General features: G+C 42.3%; 1 protein-coding gene across 7 annotated transcripts in view; it reads right to left on the bottom strand.

Moving 5' to 3' along the window:
* Window positions 1-11,727, bottom strand: part of C1H15orf41 (chromosome 1 C15orf41 homolog) — a 118,410-nt gene extending 106,683 nt beyond the window's left edge. For 6 of the 7 annotated variants that reach the window (XM_033144518.1, XM_033144561.1, XM_033144534.1 and 3 more), the window contains exon 1: window positions 11,574-11,727. In XM_033144518.1, the coding sequence (XP_033000409.1) occupies window positions 11,574-11,680 (107 nt within the window). In that variant the 5' untranslated portion in view covers window positions 11,681-11,727. The remainder of the gene's footprint in view (window positions 1-11,573) is intronic. The other variant, XM_033144577.1, reaches the window with a different exon arrangement.
* Window positions 11,728-13,466: the final 1,739 nt, after the last annotated feature.

Below are 13,466 nucleotides of genomic sequence, written 5' to 3'. Positions count from 1 at the left end.
TCAAAAAAAGGTAAAGGACCCCTGACAGTTAAGTCCATTCACGAACGACTCTGGGGTTGCGGCGCTCATCTCGCTTTACTGGCCGAGGGAGCCGGCATTTGTCTGCAGACAGTTTTTCTGGGTCATGTGGCCAGCATGCTTCTGGCGAAACCAGAGCAGCGCATGGAAATGCTGTTTATCTTCCCACCGGAGCAGTACTTATTTATCTACTTGCACTTTAGACATCCTTTCGAACTGCTAGGTTGGCAGGAGCTGGGACTGAGCAACGGGAGCTCACCCCGACACGGGGATTCGAAACGCTGACCTTCCGATCAGCAAGCCCTAGGCTCAGTGGTTTAGACCAGGGGTCAGCAAACTTACCAGGCCTCGGGCTGGTTCTTCCAGTGCCAATCGTGTGGCGGGCCAGAGGGCAGCGGAGCGCACACCCATATGAGTGTGCACACGCTATTTCCGGTGCACTTCCGGGTCGGCAGAGCACCAGAAATAGCTTGTGCGCACGCATGTCATTTCCAGCGCACTTCTGGGTTGGCGGAGCGCTGGAAATAGCTTGTGCGCGTGCGCACAGGCCTCCTGACCCGGAAGCGTGCCGAAAATGATGCTTGCGCATGCGCACAAGCTATTTCCGGTGCTCTGCTGACCTGGAAGTGGGCAGCCGCACTGCGCTGGTAAGAGTGGGTGGCGGGGGTTGCCACGGGCCAGATAACTGAGTCCCTCAGGCCATATCCGGCCCGCGGACCTTAGTTTGGGGACCCCTGGTTTAGACAATATATAAGTTAATATGTTTAAGCTTACCACCTAAATTTTCTTGCTCATATTCTTGGGGGGGGGGGAGGATAAATATAAAACCTGTCCAAACTTACTTACCTTCCCAAATATGAAAACAGGCAATATTGGGTTTCTTAGTTTGACAAACTGTACTAATTTTGTACATGAGATGACTAACTGCAGAATGGCATCAAGATTTGCCTTTTCTGTATTCATCTTTGAAATCTCCTTGCAGGCAGAGCATATTGTATTATGGAGCACACATTATTATTTTTAGTTACTGCTGTTTAACAAGGTAACAAGCTAATCTAATGAACAGTGTTTTTGTTTACACATTGTTTTATTTAACTTTACCTTTCAATCAATTCTTGTATATCCCAGCTGTCTTTCTTGGAAGTGCTGCAGTCAATGCTTTAGAACACTTGAGGAAGCACTGATCAGAGTATGGAAACGAAATTTTCTTCATTAAATCTACTGAAGCAGATATTAAAAATGCATTTAATATACTGGGGATGGTTGGTGGGCATCAGAGAGTGTGACAGGCCAGTTACTGATGAGCTGCCGTCAGACGGCCTTCTCAGCAGGAATCTGTGTCTAAGGCTGCTGAAGGACAGCAATATCTTCCCTTGTGTGTAAGCTCTATTCATCTCCCAAGTATTTACTAAATCACAGGCCTCTGCACACAAACCCAGCGTTTCAGCGCATGCTAACAAATGATGGATGGTCCAGTCAATTCGTTATGTCCTGAAAGCGTGATTTCCTGCCATTCCAAATCATCAAACCTCTAGAGCTTTCAGAGCTGATCAGTCCTAGAGAATATATTTTGCAGGCTCTATTAAAGGAGTAGAGGTTGTTACCATTAAAGTCTCTAACTTTTTCCTGCTGGCTGGAAAGAATGAATGAAAGAAAAAAAAATAGCCTTGGCATTCTAGGTAAAGAAGTCAGTGTTCCGTTTAACACCAACAGTTGTTAAAATAGGAATGCGGGAGAACTATATACATTGAAAGTAGATTCAGTTATGAAGAAATTGTAAATATTCTTTTGTTATGCTAAACATTTAGATAACATTTGATCAACAAAACATGAAATCCTTACTGTGAAACCAATGAGTCACCTATGGGCTTTTTTAAAAAATGATATAATGAGTATTGCTTTCTTAACAAATACTTATGAAGAGATCCATTTTGTAATTATAAATATGAGCAAAATAGATGTCTTAAAATATATTGCATTGCTTGTAACATCTACAATAAATAATGCTCTTCCGGTAGATCACTATGTACTACATAAGTGCAAGAGTCTACATGCTCTAAACTGGTAGGTTTACATACAAACACACACCTGTATGTCTACTCCACTAATTCTTAATTTTAAGCAAACGAAAGGAGGACACACACATTGACTTATACAATACTTTGCCACCATTTTCTATCGTAAATAGATTTGTCTGCTACTTTGCTATCAGTTTATGTAGATGTACATTTGGTACAGCAGCTGACGAGCCCATTCCAGATAAACAAAGCAACAGCATCCAGGAACCTAACATTTCTATTTCTTTGCTTACTTACTAGGTAGGTCCTAGCCAGATCTACTAAAACCCTCCCTCTTTTGCCCTGCCATTCACCTCAACCTTGACCCAAAGATTAAACTCACTTTTATTGCACACAAAGGTCATCTGTATTAGGTCAACATTCAAAGTCCCTTGTCAACTAAGGTTGATATATTCCAACCTACTCTAATGCATCAAATTTTTCATGGTGAGGTCATATGCAGCAGACAGTATATTCAGCAATTTATTGTGCCATTGTAATTTAGCACAGAGTATGATTGTCCAAAAAGCTGTCACATGAATAAAATTTTTGCCACAATATGCTGAATCCCATAACCCTGCAAAGCTAACAAATCTGGTCCTGCATGCAGACTCCATAAAGAGCTGTCCCTGAACTGTAATGCAAAAATTACAACTGTTATATTGAAGTCTGCAGGTATGGTAGAGTGCATATAATAGTATTTAAAAAAATATGGCAGCCAAATACCAATAATCACATACGGACAGTGTTAAATCCCAACCTCCTAGTGTTCTTGGCCTTTTAAATCAGAAGGCATCTATCTCGGTTATGACACCAAGGTTACTTAAGGTTGAATTATTTGTAATAATAATTAGTAGAATGGGTTATGTCTATCCAAAACAATATATGTGCAGGGGAAACGCTATGCACAAAGGAAGGTAAATAAATTGTATTTGTTTATAGATTTATATACCACCAACTCATACAATATAAAACGATGGTGTGTAAGAGGATATACAATAAGGCATAAAAAACTATAAAAACAGTAAGTAAAGGTAAAGGGACCCCTGACCATTAGGTCCAGTCACAGACGACTCTGGGGTTGTGGCGCTCATCTCACTTTACAGGCTGAGGGAGCCGGCGTACAGCTTCTGGGTCATGTGGCCAGCATGACAAAGCTGCTTCTGGCGAACCAGAGCAGCGCACGGAAATGCCGTTTACCTTCCCACTGGAGCGGTACCTATTTATCTACTTGCACTTCGTGCTTTCGAACTGCTAGTTTGGCAGGAGCAGGGACCGAACAACGGGAGCTTACCCCGTCGCAGTGATTCGAACCGTTGACCTTCTGATTGGCAAGCCCTAGACTCTGTGGTTTAACCCACAGCGCCACCCTTATAAAAACAGTACAAAATTATTAAAATTACTGGGGGGAAAAAACAGTTGCACAGGTCTGTCCACATAAAAAGGTCTTCAAAGGGATGCATGAAAAAGAAATGTACTATGGCAATAGGCCCATGACCCTTACCCAGAATGAGAGTCTGAAAGAGGGAAAGTTGTTTTGGTGGTGTGGTGTTCACCCTGAGTGAGACAGGGGAAGGAGTGTTGCAGTGGTATTGCAATCTTCCACCTGACAGTGTGGGATGTACCTACTACTGGGCCTTAGTCTATTTTCTCTGACCATAATTTACCAGCTGCATATAGTAAAATCAGATGATGGTGCTAGGATGTGTCTGGGTGGGCAGGGAGGAGGGAGTTACAAAATGCTGCCCCAATGTTATTGGTGGTGGTTGCGGAACGGTTAGTCAGAGTGGAGGGGCTAACCACCATCTGGAGTGGAGACCTAGATACTTGGCCTAGACTGAGGTTCCCATTCCTCCAGAAGTTACTGGTAGCTTATCTGTTGAGCCCTCTGGTTTGGTGGTGGTGTTATCTGGAAAACAGACTGAAGAGCTTCAAGTCACCCAGCTTCATTCTAAAAAAAAGCCTAGAAATGAATAGCAATCAGGAAACTGTAATGGCTAGTTGATTTTAAATTTGTATATTGTTTTTATTGTAAGGTTTTATGTATGACTGTTGTAAACTGCTCCAATAAATTTTTATGAATGGGGGTATAAAAATATTTTAATTAATTCATTAACCAAACACAACAAATGCAAATTGAAGATGACCTAAAACTACCCAAATTAAAGGGATAAAGGGTTGACTTCTTCAAGAATTGTCCAATCAATTCCTCTTTTAATTAAAATACACACAAACATAAAAATTGCCTTGATGAATGCCCATTTAGTCCAGTATTCTGTTTTCACGGTCTCCTACCAAAAACCAATGTGAAGTCTACAAGCAAAAGATAACTACAGTGGTACCTTAGTTCTCAAACGCCTTGGTACTCAAACAACTTGGAACCCAAACACTGCAAACCCGGAAGTAAGTGTTCTGGTTTGTGAACCTTTTTTGGAAGTTGAATGTGCTCTGTATTGAGTGTTACGCTTCCGATTTGAGTGTCACACTTCCATTTGGAGTGTTACACTGACGTCTGTCTGTTTTTGTTATTTATTTTGTGTTTTTGAGGCTCTTTTTTGTTTTCTTTTTGTGACTGTGTGGAACCCAGTTCAGCTACTGATTGATGATTGTGTGACTGCAGTACATTGTTTATTGCTTTCACTTTATGGATCAATGGTCTTGTTAGTAAAATTGCTGTTTTAGGGGTTGATTTTTAAAATGTGGAATGGATTAATCCATTTTGCATTACTTTCTATGGGAAAGTGTGCCTTGGTTTTGGAACGCTTTGGTTTTGGAACAGACTTCCAGAATGGATTAAGTTTGAGGACCATGGTACCACTGTACAAGAGCACTCTCCTGCTTACAATCTACAGCAACTAGTATTCAGCAGCATACTTGCCTCTAAGACAGGAGGTAGTATTTATTCATTATGAATTGCAGGCATTGATAGGCTTATCATCCATTAATTTGTCTAATTGCATTTTAAATCTATCTAAATTGGTGGCCATCATTACAATTTATGGAAGTAAATTCCAGTTTCACTATGCACTGTCTAAAGAGGAATTAACCAATATGATTTCAACAGGAGCATGATGGAGTCCAGACAGCTTCCCCTGGAAGCCCATGTACAGAGCCCTATTTCCTTCTCAATTACCTGGAAAAACACGCCAGGCTAATTTCTAATGCTGCCCAGCAAACCTAAGTTTAGCAGTATCCTTGGTACCTTGTATGCTACTGTTGCAGCATACAAGGTCCCACTGGGAATGAAAACCTCCAATGAGATCTTCCACTTCCTATTGCAGCCACTGCCAGACCAATTGGAATTGGAAAAAGTGTGTGTGTGTGTGTGTGTGTGTGAACACGGTAACTAGCAGTATATTCCTAGAATACAGTATAGTTTACACCGTCTATAGTCCTATGTTGCCAAGACTTTTAGAATTATTAAAAAATGTATTCTCACTGAAATAATTTAAAATGAGTTGCTATTGCAATTCACATTATAACCATACTGTAACTTTTTCAGGCTTTTAGTGATTAGGATCATGTTCCATGGTCACAGTTCATTTGCCAGCTTAGTTCAATGTACCTTGAAGAGCAAGTAACATTTTACTTATTAGCTTTTCCTATAAATGTTATTGGCAAAACAAACTATATAATATAGCTTTCATAAAGGATGGCATTCAGCAGAAGGACTAGTAAGTAGGACAGTGCCTTTTTAAAATAGTTTGCTCAAGCAGCCACATATAATCACAATGATTTCAGCTGATGCACTGCCACTAAGTGGTGTTCAGAATCTTGGTAAGATTTACAAGCAACTTCAGACAAATAAATGCCAAGATTAAGGAGAGCTATGAAACTGCATCAAAAATACTGTGATAAGTGGTGACATTGTATGAGGCAGCTTTTGTGGCTGTGTGAATAGGAAGCCATGGGTTGCTTCCTTGTTGGAGTCTAGCCTGATGGAAATGTTGTAAGCCACCGTAACATAGTAGATAGAATGTTGGCCTTGGAGACTTGGTTTCAAATCCACTCAGCCATGGCACTTACTGGGTGGCCTTGAACAAATCTTCATCTCTGAGCCCAACATATATCACATGCTTGTTTTACAATAAAACAGAATACCAATGTAAGCTGCTGACATGCTGTTGCAAAACATGCTGTTGTTTACAGAAGACCCTCTGATCCAGCTCAGATGGGGTGGCAGAGTGGGTTGCCACTTCCTTCCTTTCCCCTTCAGTGCCGCCGCCCATGCTATTTCAGACTTATTCAACACTTGAAGCATTTTTTCAGAAAATATAGGTAGTTGAAGGTGGGGGAGAAAATCACCTCCTATTCCCCACTGCTTGTAGGAGCGTCCAGTTGGCAGAGAAAACCACACATTGTGATTATGTCTGGGTCCAACCCCATGTATATATTCTTGCACAATTAATGTACTCAAAGAGATGCTTTTCGGGTTATTATTCTGTGAAGATAGGTTCTAAGCAGTTTACAAGTATAAAACCAATTACAAAACACACATAATTAAAATAAATGATAAAGCAATTCCATCAAAACATTAAAATAAGCATTCACAATTAAAATGTGCAACACAAAAGAGCTTGTTAAAACAACACAACAATTAGAAGAGTAAAAACAGCAATTAAAACAAGTAAAGCATAAAGTTCAAATCAGAAAATCAGGCAAATTCCTGTCTAAACAGGTCCAAAAAACAGAAATACCAATGAGGTCTCTCATGTTTTAGCAGGGAGAACATCCCACCCACTGGTGCCATCAGTGAAAAAGACCACCTCTGTGTTACCACAAGCCCAAACTCATTACGCTGTGGCAAAACTAACTGGGTTCCATTTGATGTCCTTAACAGGCAATTGAGGGGAGAAAGTATTTGAGATAACCTGGTCCAGGGTTATTTAGGGCTTCATATTTAAGTAACAGAACCTCAAAACTGTCCCAGTGGTTAATAGGCAGCCAATGTAGATCCCTTAGCACTAGTGTGCTATGTGCCCAATAAGGAGCTACTATTGTACTCACTGCCTGGACCGTGGCAGCCTGCACCAGCAGCAGTCTTCAGATCAGCTAGAAGGGAAACCCCACATACATCACATTACAATAGCTTTAATGTGACTACAGGGCTTATTGTCTATTAGATTAACTGACTATTGAGGTTTTTAGTATTCTAACAAAAAGAAGTATTAAATATTATCTGGTAATGGCAATAGTTCAACAAATGAAGATGAAGGCTTAATTTTGTACATTATAACAGTTCTAGCTTGGATTTACTTTCCTGTGACAGGCTAACCCCAAGTGACTCTCCAGAGTTTTAGGTAGTCATACCTGAAGATGCCGGGTCCAGGGATTGAACCTAGAATCTTTTACATGAAAAGCATGCGCTCTACTACCAAGCTTAATTTCTTCCCCTGATATATGGCACAATCAATTATGAACAGCTCCTTTGCAATTCCTATTCATATCAATCAGCTTACACAGGAACACTTATTATTGAATTCTACCCATAATGATTACAGTATATATGGCACAATCATACAGAGGGCAGAATAAAAGGCTTTCTTTTTTTAGTAGAAATATTCTGCTTATTCTTGCATCTCTTTCTTCTAATTCAAAATATATTATAATTTCAGTATGGACCAATGGAACAGTTCCATACAGCAAAGATTTACTGCAACTTTGTTTCTAGGACAAACCAAGACTGACTGCAACTCGCAACACATTCTTCTACACTACTCCAGAATAATTTGTTTAGAAATGGAAGCCTGTTTACTCCATTTAAAGACACATTTAAGTATTGAAATGCATCTTTTTAATGCAACATACACTATCAGGGGTTAATGCTTGACACTGCAGCTATCTGTTACATTCTACTAGTATCATATTTGTTTTCTTTTTTCTTTGAGAAAGGCTCTTTCCTTGGCCCATTCCACGAAGTTGTACTTTGTCTGACAGTTTAAATATCAGCATCAGTTTCATCTCATCAGAAGCTCTAGATGGAAAAGTTCTGCCTATGCTGAATTGTCCCAAGAAGCTTCAAGATTAATTTGATTTAAAAGGCTTCAGGAGCTTTCAAAGGAGAGTTGGTGGTTTCAGGCCATTTCCTAATGGACAGCTGCATCTATCATAAAACCATCAGGATTTCTACCATTATTGGCAATTTCTCATCCACATACAGATACAATATTTTCATTTTAGAGTCTAGGCATATTGGAGGAGAGATATATTCAAGATAGAACTGTATATTTCCACACAGTTCCAGCTTCATGAATGGATGCATGTTCCCAAGAAAATGCACAAAAAAATTCTTAAAACATTCATGATTTCCTCCCCTTTAAGTTATATCATAATCTAAAAACAACTGAAGATTTCATTAATTATATGAATTTAGTAACATATTTTATTAAATTTGCTAATTATCAAAATCTCAATAGCTGATAATTTTTCAGGCCAAACACTGGCAATTTCTGTGACATATGGGATAGTTCACAACTCTGAACAAGAAAAACAATATTTAATTTTTAGCACAGGTCATATTTTAATCTTTTTTTCCAGTTTTAATCTAGAATATAGATGACTTCAAAGATAATACATTCAGATCAGTATACTGCAAGATCCAGGGTTCGAAGACAGCTTGCCATGACTTAAGCTGAGCACTTTCAGCTTCAGTTACATGTTCCGTTGCTAAAAGGAAAACCATAGTGCTTCTGTTTGGAAATACAGAATAGATGCTAGTATTGGTTACTACTACAAACTGGGAGGGAAATACAGTAAGCCCACAACTTACATTTAACTTGTGCACATTCAGCTTTATGCGTGTGGGGGGAAAATATTAAATATTAAGGAAGCTGCAATGCTTGACTTTAGTAATTCCACCCAACATTGAACCCAGTGTGTTTGGGTTTAGGTAAGCCCACGTAAGTTGTAGGCTTACTGTACCTATTTAATTTTTATTCATGCCTGACACAGGGATGAGGCATCTAGTATATTCAATATTGTAATTTAATGCAATCAGAATTATGATGAGATATCCGCTTTTAGCATGAGACTATTTGGAACAACAACAAAGCACCTCTGCATTTTGAAGACTAGCAAAATTTATTGTGATAGAAGCTTTTGTTTGACAGAGCTCACTTCATCAAGTACATGGTCACCTGACTGGAGATATACTTCACAGAGAGAAGAATTGTTTTTTTAAAGAAACTTTGCAAAGCAAGGTCTAAAATCAAGCAAGGGAAGGGGAAGCAGTTACATCTTTTATACTACTAAGCTGAACTTTCCCAGTTTGTTCTGACTGTCTCAGAACTGGGACAATTTGTTCTCTTCATATCAACAGTACACCTATGTGTGAGCCACATGTGTACTTCAACATAATTCTGATTGACTCATGTTTCTTCAGCTTCAGTTACCTAACACTACTCCTATATGGGAGATATAGTGATATCATTATCTAAGTCCATCAGAACATCAGTCATTTCCATTGCATCATTAACCTGAGCCCTAAACAGTCCATACAAGTCCACTTTCTGGACACCACAGTACAACAATGTGAAAGACATATAAACCTTACATTAGAAACAAACTGACCACCATACCCATCCGTGCACTTCCCAACTACCCTCCGGAGCTCACGTAACCTACAGCAAGTCCTTTAATATGCATCTAATTCAGGGATCAACACCTGCATCTTAAAACTACAGTACTCATCAGGTGAAATAAATATTCAAATCAACAGTGCCAAACAAGCACTGGTACCTAGTGGTCACCAAATACAGGACAGGTGCAACAGAGAAAGCATTAGGCCATGATTTGTTGTCAACTACAGCTCTCATCTAAAAGCTCTCCAGCATATCACCAAGGTTCTAAAGTGCGTTCTAGATTAACCAGCTCTCTCACAGGACTTGGTGGGAGGGTCATAGCTCAGTAGTAAAGCCCATGACTTGCAAGCTGAAGGCCCAAAATTCAATCCCTGGCATCTCCAGCTATGACTGGGAATGTGCCTTCTGAAACCCACAAAAGCTGCTGCCAGTCAGCATCCACAATAATACATGGATCAATGGCCGACTTGGTGTTAGGCAACTTTCCTATGCCCCTATGTACCTGTTCTAGGTTATAAGCGCAAGGTCCAGCGCCGAAGGCCACTGTGAGAAGTGAGGTTACAGGGAACCAGGCAGAGGGCCTTCTCGGTGGTGGCGCCCGCCCTGTGGAACGCCCTCCCATCAGATGTCAAGGAAATAAACAACTATCTGAAGGCAGCCCTGTTTAGGGAAACTTTTAATGTTTGATTCTATTTTTAATATTCTGTTGGGAGCTGCCCAGAGTGGCTGGGAAAACTCAGCCGAATGGGAAGGGTATAAATAAATTATTATTATTATTTATTAAGAGCCCCACAGGAGCAAATAATCATCAACAATGGGCCAGCCAACCAAAGTATAAACTCTAGTGCCAATTCTGTTGCTTTATTTTATTATTTAAAGACATAACATAAACTCAGCTTACTGAAATTTATCAAATTATATAACACAGATCAAGTAACAATGAAAACAGTTCAGATTATTAAAACTGATTCTTGTAAACTGTTTATGTGTTTATCGCTGCGTCCGATACTCTAACCCAGGCTTCCTCAACCTCCGCCCTCCAGATGTTTTTGGCCTACAACTCCCATGATTCCTACCCTAGCTAGCAGAACCAGTGGACAGGGATGCTGGGAATTGTAGTCTCAAAACATCTGGAGGGGCCGAGGTTGAGGAAGCCTGCTCTAACCCCTCTGCAGGTGATCTACTCATTTTTTTCCACTTTGCTGCGTATTATTTGAATTGGAGAGAAGCAACAGGTAGGAAACAAGCAAAAAGGAAAGAACCTGTGCGAAGCAGCTTTTAGGTTGTCCACTCCAGAGCCTAACGCGACAGGGACCACGCACAACTTTGGAAAGCTTGTACCCGGCAATCAATTAAACACCATTAATTACGATCCAATTCAGGTCTCTGAGAAGGCAGACATTACATGCAAAAAAAAAAGGTCGGGAGTTTTGCAGCCAAGTCGAAACCTAAGAATGCTCAGCTCGAACAGAGCCTTCACTAAATCCAGCGATATGGTTAAGAGCGCGATCCTAATCACATCTACTCAGAAGTAAGTCCTACGGGAATCAAGGGGGGGGGCTTACTTACTCCCAAGTAAATGGGGTTGTGCTTGCAGCATTGTTCTCAAGTGATACTTTTATGGCGCCCCTTGAGACCCTCCTGCTGCTACTACTACTCGCAGTGCTTCCTCACAAACCAAAACAGCCTCCCAGGCGCGAAGCAAAGGCAGAGAGCGCCTTTATTTACATTGCAAACATGCAAATCTGACCAACTCCCTCCCGCCGCCGCCATTCACCCCCCCCCCCCCCCAATTTTAAAAACCAAATAAAACCCCCAGGCCTGCCGCTTTCCCTGAAGCCGCTTCCTTCCCTCGAGGGGGCGGGACTCGCCCTTGACGAGAGAGGCGGAGCTCTGTGGGCGCCCCACGCAGACTTACCTGGGGAAGCGCTCCCTCAGTTTCCTCAGGCTCTGCCTGGTCGGAGGCACCTGGGCCAGGAACCGGGCGACCTCTTCGTACTGGGCTTTGGTCAGCTTCGTCGCCATCCCCCCGCCTCACACGCCCTCAGGGCGGACGGGTGGCTGGCCGGACGGGCGGGCGGGCGGGGACGAAGCGCGGCGGCGGCGGCAGTTTCAAACGCAGAGCGCGGGAACGGCGGTTTTGCAGGAAAACCTTTCTTGGCCTTTCGCTCGCCGCCGCCGCCAAGAACTGGGTGAAGCGCCCCCACCAAAATAAAGCCTCTGCCCCGACCCCTCCGGTTCGCGCCTTACAGCCGGGGAATGAGGGACGCTCATGCGCGGTTCCGCAGCTCCGCCCTTCGCTCGCCGCGGCTGCCGGCGCACCCGAGGTGGAAGTCGGCCTCGTGTGGGGCTGGAGCGGGGAGAGGTCGGCCTCGGCGGTGCTCGCTCCCTCTCGCCTGCTCAGTGCGGACTCTTCTCATTCAGAGCCGGGCGGCCCAGCCCCCTTTTCTGCAGTTTCATTTTCGTGACTTCAGTTTGTGTGCGAGAAGGAGCGGCGACGTGTAGGATGTTAAAAGTCGTCGAGCCCCACGGCGTTGGGATTTTCGGAGTGGGGTGGGCTGGGGGGTGCACGGCTTGCCTTTCCTTGAACCGCGATCTGTGTACGCACCAGAAAAGTTGCAGGTGTTGGGAGCGTTTTGTGGAGGCGGGTGGGATTTCAAGACCAGAAAAAGATAAAGTTAATATATCTCTTTAATTTCAGGATTTATGAAACAATCTATGTTCGGAAAATGCTCAGAAGTGGAATAGAAGGGAATTGCAGCATAAAAACCCAACAAGGAATTTGAAATGCAGAAATAGACTCAAGTGGGAAGATATGGGAGAAAAGGGGTTTCAACAAGGGTCAAACTCATGAGTGTTTGGGCTTGTTGCACTTTTAAGGGAAATGAGTTCGAAATATCTGGTGCTTCAATGTTAAAACCGTATTCTTGATTCCCAGCATACTTTACTGCAGTGGTGTGTGGCACAACTAACTAACTGGGCCAATTCGAGTGTCCCAAAGATGGTAACAAGTTTTAGGATATTTTGGGTACACTTAACTGAGAATTGGACTAACATTTGAATAATCTTTGATTTATTTATAAAACATCACATCGTAAGAAGAGCCCAGAAGGATAAGGCCAAATGCCCATCTAATCCAGATTCCTGTTCTCAAAGTGGCCAACTGAGTACAACAGGAGACTTGCGTGCTTCCCAGCAACTGGGTTCAGAGGTATAGTGCCTCCAACAGAGAAGGCAGAACAGAACCATTGTGGCTAGTACAGTAGTAATTGAAAGTAGTCTCTGAATTTGTCTCCTAAAGCCATCCATACTGGCAGTCATCAATGTGAATACAGTCGTACCCCGTGTTGCGAATGCTGTGTGTTGCGTTCGTCACGGGATATGAACACGCCAAACCCAGAAGTACCGGAACGGGTTGCTTCCAGGTTTGGCGGTTGGCGCATGCGCATCAAATAACATCATGCGCAGAAGCACTAAATCACATTACACATGAGCAGGCGCGGCGCTTCGAGTTGCGGACTGCTCATGATGCAAACGGGGTTCCGGAACGGATCCCGTTCGCATCCAGAGGTACCACTGTATAATTTGTTTGGTGGATAAGAGCATAAGAGTTCTGCTGGGTCATATCCATCTAGTCTAGAGAAAGTACCCCTGGATGAGTTAGTCCAGTCAAAGGCGGCTATAAATCGCTTCTGGCTCAACAGAACATTGTGATGGAGGCCAGAGTGCATGAGAAACACCATTTACCTTCCTGCCGCAGCGGTACCTATTTATCTGTTTGCACTAGTGTGCTTTCAAACTGGGACACAGC

This window comes from Lacerta agilis, chromosome 1 (assembly GCF_009819535.1).
Source record: "Lacerta agilis isolate rLacAgi1 chromosome 1, rLacAgi1.pri, whole genome shotgun sequence".
Taxonomy (NCBI): domain Eukaryota; kingdom Metazoa; phylum Chordata; class Lepidosauria; order Squamata; family Lacertidae; genus Lacerta; species Lacerta agilis.
Note: the sequence above shows the minus strand (reverse complement) of the source record. Positions and strands in the feature narration are given on the sequence as shown.